We start from the raw sequence: 9,576 nt of genomic DNA, 5'->3' as shown, positions 1-9,576 counted from the left end.
GCTCATGAGTGCTGTTAATCAAAGATAGCAGTGCATCCTCAACACCTCTCTCTGCACGATAGGCAAATTGATTTGGGTCTAAAAGAGGTGAAACCTCATGAAGAAGATGTTTTAAAATGATTTTTTCAAAACATTTAAAAACTGCAGAGGTAAGGGCAACAGGGCGCAGATCATTGAGTTCCTTAGGTCTATTGTTTTTAGGCACAGGCACTATTAGGGATTGTTTCCATAGACTGGGAATGACACCTGTATCTAGTGACAGCTGGAACAATCTATGGAAGGGCTGTGCCAACTGATCAGCACACACCTTTAGTGTCCTGCAGCTGATACCATCAGGTCCACAAGCTTTACGGGGATTCACACGTCTAAAATAAGATTTGACCTCATCCAAAGGGATATCAATATCCGTACCCTTCATGTCTTTTACTGCTGTAATGGCCTCTAAAACTAAATAGTTATTAATTTAGTTCATTTATATATATACATAGCCGCTCTGGATAAACCATGATGTCATCAGGAAGGTTTCTAGTCCAGGAGGACTTGATTGAGATCACCTGAGCTGTGGTGCTGTTGAGCTTCTCCAGGCCGTTCTCCAGCCGCTCCATCTTGGACGTGAGGTCTCTCCTCTTGAGCGCGAGCAGGTTCCCGTACAGCTTGATCTGCTCCAGGAACGACTTCGGCGTGGTGTAGTTGTAGCGCCGCTCGTTCGACAGGTAGTCCTTCGACGTCTTGTTCACGCTCACGTGTACGTAAGCCATGAACTTACTCACAGAGTCCTTCACCTCGGGCTGCACGTGTGGAAGAATTAACAATGAAATATAATTACCAGCATATTGGCAGAAATGTCATACTACTGGGCCGTCACAGCCGTTTCATTTCCCTGAGATATAATGCAGAAAGAGAGTGTGCGAGCGCTAGCCAATCTAATTATGTTCTTCATGACTGCAGGCATTTGCACTTGAATCTGTAAGAGGAGCTGATCTCCGTCTAATAATGGCATCTCAGGGCTTTGGATTGAGGGAATCGTGATCAGACCTGTTGATGAAGATGTGTGTGTGTGTGTGTGTGTGTGTGTGCGTCACCTGGATGTGCTCCACGTCCTGCAGGAAGCGCAGACTGACGGACTCCAGCGCCTCCTGTGGCCACTCGTGGAACCAGTCGATGGCGGTGCAGTTCACGACCGCGGGGAACTTTCTGCTGCGCACGCGGAGTTTACTTCCCACCGGAGAGAAGCACAGCGCCACCTGCAGGACATGTGTGTGAGTGAACCACTGCTGAACACACACACACTGAAGTGAATGTGCTTCCTCTTCAAACTCTCACACACACGTCTCAAACACACGGCTCAGACACACACACGTCTCAAACACACATCTCACACACACACACACACACGCCTCAAACACACCGTCAGATGATTGGTAACTGCTAAAAGAATGCTTGCTTATCTCTTCAAATTTTTGGCTCACCAAAAAAATGTTCATTACCAGTGAAAGCTTTTTGAAGTGAGTGGGTACTGGGTAGTGTAGTGAGTAGTGTGTTAAACTGGCGATTATAGTAAGGGGCGGGACATTTCACAAACACACTTGACCAATCACAACACACTGCTCCAGCCGACCAATCAGAGCACAGTGTGCTTTTCAGAAGGAGGGGCTTTATAGAGACAGGAAGTAAACAGAGCGTTACTGACAGACTGGGAAGAGAGGAGCCGCAACAGTGGAGAATATGAGGAGAATAATCAACATTCAAGCAGGAAAGCCGTCCACACACTTACACACATCAACAAGAACCCTATCCGCACAGAATCAGCCCTCGGACCGCCTCCCCAGAGACTCAGGCTGTTCATGTTTATCTAGTTACATTGCGAGAGCTGGAAACTCATTTACAGAGACTGTGGGAGAACAAAGGCAGCCCTGCGAGGCTTCATGAATCATCCCTCTCACGCACTTTGAGTTGCCTACGGACGCGGTCGATGAAGAACTTCCAGCAGTTTTCCCTGGTGTCCATCAGACCCTGACCACGCACTTCATTCCTCAGAGAAGAGATGATGTTCTCCACCTCGTCGTCAGGGAACAGGTCCGGGATTTCCCCTGTGACAGAGACAAACAACTGATGTCAGGCTCTGACAGATGGAACATTAGAGACTGGCCATAGGCAGCAGGAAAATAATACAGCTCTCTGAAAAATCACATTACTTTAGGCCGGAGAAATGTAAAAAACAGCTACACTCATGTCTTGACGCAGTGAAATTACTTAAATGGGCGATTCATTTCAATCAGAGCAATCTTTTGAAACCAAATATTCACTGTGGACAAGAAGATTGAAAATGTTTAAAGCAAGCACAGTAAAAATCTACATTTGCAAATAATTATGGCATGTTTTTCACAGTATGAGCAATAACTATCACCTACATAATTAGTTGCCAAAATAAATGCATATTAGAAGTAAAATACATATTAATAATCATTATCATTTTAATACTGTTATTATTATTGTTTGTTGTTGTTCATTATTATTATTATTCAAATGTTATGTAAATATCTTTATTAACATATGGAAAAGCTATTAGAAAAGCTAACACTAACCGCACTAATCTATTTAAACTAATCATTGAATTGATTTCTTGAAACATTCACAAATGATGCACAGAAATGAATCAAAAAGCCACTGAAGTTTAAATCAATCTCTTAACGCTCTCATGCTCGTGAGCAGCGGAAATAATGATTGAGCAATTCCTCTAATGACACAGTCTTTAAGAAACATGATGGAGAAAACAAAAAGCACATTCAAATCTTTGCAATGCAAAGTTTATATGCCAGTAATATCATCACTAACACACATAAGAATATCCCCTCATGCATATCATCTGGCAGAGTAACACACACACGCACGCACACAGACACAGAGACAGTCACACACACACACACACACACACACACACACGCACGCACACAGACACAGAGACACAGACACAGTCACACACACACACACACACACACACACACACACACGCACGCACGCACGCACGCACGCACGCACGCGCACACACACACACGCACACACGCACACACAGACACACAGACACACACACTCACACTCACACACACACACACGCACGCACACAGACACAGAGACACAGACACAGTCACACACACACACACACACGCACGCACGCACGCACAGACACAGAGACACAGACACAGACACAGTCACACACACACACACACACACAGACACAGAGACACAGACACAGTCACACACACACACACACACGCACACACACACATACAGACACGCGCACACACACACACACACACACACACACACACACACACACACACACACACACACACACACACACACACACACACACACACACACACACAGGCTTACCAGATGCTAAAAGGTCGTTCACCAACACTAGGAACTTCTCATCGGCCACCTGGGCGTCTGTCATGAGGAGCACCATGCCGATATTCTTCACGCCGGCTTTAACGTATAGCGCGCCCAAATCGCTCTGAGAACACACAACACAACACAACACAACCGTCACACGCCACCGCCTCCTCTGCCCTGGAGAAGTCCCAGCGGAACAGTAAGAAATGAAACATATTACAGGCATGAAAGCTGATGAGCTACACACACAATAATGTGCAATATCATTTTGTGTTCAAGAGCTCCTCTGTGTCCTGGATAATTATTCCATTATTTCTCAGACTTTTGTGTGCAGTTGCAGCTGGACGATCTGCGCTCCGGCGAGGAGCATCGCGTGAGTGTTTGCTAGCAGTCGCAGTGAGTGTGATTGTGTCAGCTAATGAACCTTTAGATCAGGGATGCCGTATCCTTTCTTCAGCGTGATCTGGAAGACCTCGAGTGAGCTGATGAAGGCCGCCAGTCTCGTCAGGCTCTGCTTCCCACTGCCTCCCACTCCCACCAGCAGAGCGTTTCCCCGAGGAGACTCCAGGATCCGGTTGATCCGGCAGCTGAGCAGGAGACAACATGTGAGGCGCTGGGACAGTCAGCGGAGTGATGCCTAAATGACTCTGAGTGCACCAGCACAGGTTCCTCAATGGCCAGTATTCAGTGCACATGATGATACGTGACGGTGCAATTCAATAAACTCTTTACAGCACTCACTGCACAGATCTGAAAGCATCTTTGCTTGCCTATTAAACTGATAATGCCGTCAGTAGAGTTTGGAAAGGGCAAAAGTCAAATATCGACCAATGATTTGCGGTCACTACTAGGGGTTGATCATAGTGACATAGATCTTCAAATCACATGTTGCTTACATATGGGACATGGCGTCCTCGAAGAGAACCAGGTTCAGAGCCGCGTTGACTTCGTTGTAGCCGTCGAGCGCTTCCAGCAGGGTTTTGTTCAGGCTCCCCCAGGACTGCACCGGCATGTATTTGGGTTCCCCGATGCCCGTGGCGAAGTGGCAGAACATGTTCATGGCCGTGGTCTCCTCCAGAGTCTCCTCCATATCCTAGTGGGAATAAAAACAGACTTACAACTCTATTACAACTCCAAGAAACATTAACTAGCGTTCAGTGCTGCTGTCTTGGGGAGGAGCTCAAATTAAACCAGATGACTGAGAATTCAATCAGTTCATGTTCCTCTTAAACCAGCATGAGCTGTGTGTGTGTGTGTGTGTGTTGTTCTGCAGGAGTGAGCGTGCACATGTCAGATGAGTGGATGAACTCATGATGAACCTCAGGAGGAGGGAAGCCGTGGAGAGAGACGTGTTTAGGGTTTAGCTTTGATTAGCACTGGTCCTCGCTCTCTCACCGGGTAGATCTTCTTCACCGTGTCGGACTGCAGTTTGTCAAAGAGGGCGAAGTCTCTGTCCTCCACCATCTTGTCTCGGTAGACCCGGTTGGACTCGTGCAGGTAGATCTTCAGCAGGTCCTGAGGGGTGCGCACACACTCGCCGGTGCAGAACAGGATTCCCTGAAACAACACCAGGGTTAGCGTTGCTTCTCCAGCATTTCAAACCTAAAAATACTGCACAAGATTTTATACAATTGCAATAAAACAAAGGCAAAAACCATCAGATATCAACTGAGAGATGCACAAAAACACTGAATTGTTTGACCATTGGTGCTTTTGGGAAATAAATATATCTGACACTATAACCTCTACAATGATCTGAAAGCCACAGACAGGCCTCGTCTCGGATTATTGTAAATGTCATCATGTCCTTTGCTCTACGGGTCACCGTCAGGGGTGTTGCCCGCAGGAGTGACGAGAGGCTGGCGTTAGTGTCCAGGATAAGGAGATGGGTGAACAGAGTGGAGCTCGTGTTGATTAGGCATCAGGAGACACCGTCACACACCCGGTTTACTCCAGCATCTGTCCAACATTCCCTCTGCCTTCTGAAGACAGCTCTTCATCCGGGACGATTAGCTCTGTCCCATCAGGAGCCGAGACTGCTTCTGTTAAAGCGACTCTCAAGGCAGGACAACCATCTCACTTCTGAATCCACACAACTGCACTCTCCAGCAACCCTGCTATCATCAAGCTTTACTTCTGTAGTGCTTTATACAGGACCGGTTGTTTCAAAGCAGCTTCACAGGAAAATAATGATGCAAACACACTTCCATTCTGCAGTAAAGCAGCAGACAGCCATCGTGCAGAGGGCAGGTCAGAGGTCAGGTCAGAGTCAAGCATGAGTTCAGTAATAAACTGCGACGGCAACATCAGCTCAGGTCAGTTCTCATCGGATATTGTCAGTAGTCAAATCAATATTATATAGATATGAGTTCTTCTCCACATTGTTGGGTGTTTGTTTAACTATAGACACTTTTGTGGACTATAACTATATCTATAGACACTTATGTAGATTATAAACAACCTTAAAATACTCAAAAGTTCACAAGTAATTTTCTTCTGAAACTCATTTCCACAAATTAGGAGTTCCGTTACATTCTGTGATGGACATTTTAAAACGTAAAAATCTTTTGCAATAAAATTACACTTTATTTAACTATTAAATATATTAATGACTATCTATATGAATTATTTCACATAATCCTAAAACAGGAAATTATTTTATTGTTTTTATTTTATGTTATTATTTTGTTTATATGTATATTTATTATTTGAATCACTCATCAGTTGGGATAAGGGTACAACAATAAAAATCTATACATAAAAGCCAATTTAAAAAGCAAAAAAAAACAAAGTTGTCAATGTGACACTCGTGTAACAAAAGGAAAAAAGTGGATTTAATAAAGAGAAAAAAAAGACATTGAAAAAAACCTAATTATATATATATATATAAATCTTAATTAAACTATATATAATATCAAACTGCAAGTGCTGCGGTGTTCATGATTTTGCGGCTTCACTGCAGTCGAGAAGCATTTCCACAGAGGCCTCTTTATAACAGATCCATCACTGATTGGCCGTCGCTGATCAGCACATACAGGCTGAGGGCCGTCACGATGACATCCAGCGAGCGGTGTGTGTGTGACGCTCAAGAGCCCAGCGCACACACACACACACACACACACACACACACACACACACACACACACACACACACACACACACACACACACACGTCTTTCGAAGAGCCCAGCGCCGACACACACACACGTCTCACACACACACACACACACACGTTTCTCGGAGAACCCAGCGCCGACACACACACACACACGTTTCTCGGAGAGCCCAGCTCCGACACACACACACACACACACACACACACACACACGTCCTCATCAGAGCCTCATTATCTTAGCCTTCTCTCACACACGGCTGTAAACTAATGACTTCACGTCAATCACTGTTGAAATGCAGTACAGTACCGGCAGCATCTGAAGACTGAACTTTATTAAAAATGGAACTTTTCTTGGCTGTGGGGCAAATAAGCTGCCTTTAATTTTTCTAAACCGTTCACAAAAACAAAAGGGATGGGATTGGGCCTTTGGGTCCCTCTCGGTGTAACATGAGGCATTCAGTCCTGCGTATCGCCAACTAATTACAGCAGTCTGAGGAACGTCGGAGCGCTCACTGCGGTGTCCACACACACACACACACGTCTCTTGGAGAGCCCAGCGCCGACACACACACACACGTCTCTCTGAGAGCCCAGCGCCGACACACACACACACACACACACACGCAGAACAAGAGGACGCTGCGAGCGTGTGCTTTGAGGCTGTGGACTGTGAGCTGAGTTAGTAAGGCAGAACTAAGGGCCGATCTTCAAATGTTCCTTCAGCTGCGTCTCGTTCCGCTTCATTACTCCGACGGCTCCCCAAACAACGAGGAGCGGTTCACAGGCTATTCTCTTCTCCTTGCACTTTCATCAGCACTAAACCGAGGAAACGGGGCCCAGTAAAGCCGCTTTAAAACAATGAAATCCAAAGAGCGCTGGTCTAATCCCGCACAATAACAAGAGCGGGGACAGAAGAGCCGCAATTAAAAGCTGGACGTGCGGCTCTGTGTGTGCGTGAGAATGGACCGCATGCACGTCTGCTGCTTACACAAACCTGACATCACTTTTAACTAACGGATGAAACGGCTTTGTCTGCATCTGTCAGGATGTGCACATGAAAAGATGCCATGGATTAATTCATTATTCATTTCGCCTGCAAAGAGAAAGTAATCAGAAGCTGATCGGTGAGCTTTTGACAGAGCGCAGAACATCTGAACTCTATTTTCACTTCAGAGTCAATAACCTACAGCCAGTGGTGTAGTCTAGTTTTTTGTAGTGAGTATACTGTGACCCCCCCCCCCCCCCCCCCCCGAACCCGTCTCATCACCCCATAAGCACCACCACACTCACTAATGCATACAGTATGCAACGACATGTAATTGAGAGCATTATGAGACTAAGTGTTATCAACATGTCAATTTATTATAAGCAGCACAAGACTTTAACAGCCGATGACATTTACAGCTGAGGAGACTGGACTGATTTTCTACATTTAGCCTTAGATGTTATATGAATATGGTCCCTGAAGCACAGGTTTTATCAGCTGACAATAAAAAAAATAAAAATAAAACATTATAGGCACAAATACAAATTTACTTTTAGAAATGGTGCTTTTGAAAGAAAATGTGTTATTGTTTTGGCAAGTTTACTGTTTAAATTAAAACATGTATGAAAACTTGTGTGATATTCCTTTTTAAAATAAGTTTTAATAGATTTCATCATTATTATTATTTTACAGTACATTTTACTGTGCAATTTCTTTCATAATTTCTTTGAGTTTATACCGAACTTTTATTTTGACAGATTGTCGTAAAGACATTACAGTTTCTGTGTGTGTATGATACGAATGAATGGCGATAGTTTTATCAAATGAAATGGTGAAATTCTCATGAAGTGACTCTCATAGCAGCTCTGTGATGAAGTTCATGTGACATGTGTAGTCTACATCATGTCCTCATACAGTGAAGCGCTGACACAAGCACGCGCTTGCTTCAGTGTGTGTGTGTGTGTGTAGTAGAGCACACATTGAGCGCTCATTCCCAGAGACGCGTTGAACAACTGCAGTCTCTTTGAGTTTTTAATATTCACGCGATTTGATCTGTGTCCATTGCAAACACAGACGCGGTGAATTTATGAATGAAAGTGTGAAAGTTCTGTCACAAAACGAAGTTGTTACGTATCCTCACGCTTTTTTTAGTGGGTATACGGAAATACTTGGCATTTCCTAGTGGGTATATGGCGTATACCTGCGTATCACGTAGACTACACCACTGCCTACAGCTCATCTCAAACTCAAAAGAGGACTGGCACTGGTGTCAGAGCTCATGACTTATGAGGCATGTGTAATATTACACATAGGGGAGGTTATAAACGTTCCCCAGTTAAAGGGGTTTCTGGGATGAAGTACCTGGAATATGTTGGAGAGGTCGCGGAGGTTGAAGATGTAGTGGAACTTGATGGCGGTGGGCAGGAAGGTGGTGGTGATGCGCTGGTGCAGCGCGAGAGCTAGCGTGACTAGCTGAGAGCTGCTCTTCTGCAGGGCCGATGCGAAGCCCTGTCCGCTCAGGTGCTGGCTCAGGATGCTGCAGTAGATGGTGTGCAGGGCCTCCACGCCGGGGAACGACAGCGCAAACACTGAGAAGTGCCTCTGAGACACACCGTTCAACAGCTTCAGCTTCGAGAGGTGAACTATATTCACTGTTTCTAAATCATTTATATACATACCACAAGTCAAAAGTTTGTGTTTTTAAAATAAGTCTCTTCTGCTCACCAAGGCTGCATTCATTTGATAAAAAATAAATAAATAAAAATATTGTTAAATATTATGACAATTTAAAATGACTGTTTTCTTTTTTAATACATTTTGAAAAATATAATTTATTCCTGTGATCAAAGCTACATTGTCAGCATCATTACTCCAGTCTTCAGTGTCACATGATCCTCCAGAACATTCATTATTATCATCAATGTTGAAAAAAGATCAGGATTCTTTGATTAATAGAAAGTTCAAAAGCACAGCATTTATTTGAAATGCACTCCTATACATTCACAGAGAAAACTATAAATAGCTGTTTTACATTGTAATAATATTTCACAATATTACTGTTTTTTTTTTTATTATTTGT

General features: G+C 44.3%; 1 protein-coding gene across 3 annotated transcripts in view; it reads right to left on the bottom strand.

Annotated features, from left to right (window-relative positions):
• The window catches only part of dnah9 (dynein, axonemal, heavy chain 9), a 98,308-nt gene that overhangs the window by 46,647 nt on the left and 42,085 nt on the right, over nucleotides 1-9,576 (bottom strand). For all 3 annotated transcript variants that reach the window (XM_079594698.1, XM_079594696.1, XM_079594697.1), the window contains 8 exons: nucleotides 8,859-9,098; nucleotides 4,792-4,953; nucleotides 4,293-4,489; nucleotides 3,821-3,983; nucleotides 3,394-3,517; nucleotides 1,948-2,090; nucleotides 1,083-1,244; nucleotides 555-788 (listed from right to left, as the gene is read on the bottom strand). In XM_079594698.1, coding sequence (XP_079450824.1) covers nucleotides 555-788; nucleotides 1,083-1,244; nucleotides 1,948-2,090; nucleotides 3,394-3,517; nucleotides 3,821-3,983; nucleotides 4,293-4,489; nucleotides 4,792-4,953; nucleotides 8,859-9,098 — 1,425 coding nt within the window. The remainder of the gene's footprint in view (nucleotides 1-554; nucleotides 789-1,082; nucleotides 1,245-1,947; nucleotides 2,091-3,393; nucleotides 3,518-3,820; nucleotides 3,984-4,292; nucleotides 4,490-4,791; nucleotides 4,954-8,858; nucleotides 9,099-9,576) is intronic.

Source organism: Phoxinus phoxinus (assembly GCF_949152265.1).
Source record: "Phoxinus phoxinus genome assembly, chromosome: 21".
Classification (NCBI taxonomy): domain Eukaryota; kingdom Metazoa; phylum Chordata; class Actinopteri; order Cypriniformes; family Leuciscidae; genus Phoxinus; species Phoxinus phoxinus.
This window is presented reverse-complemented; position numbering and strand designations above follow the sequence as displayed.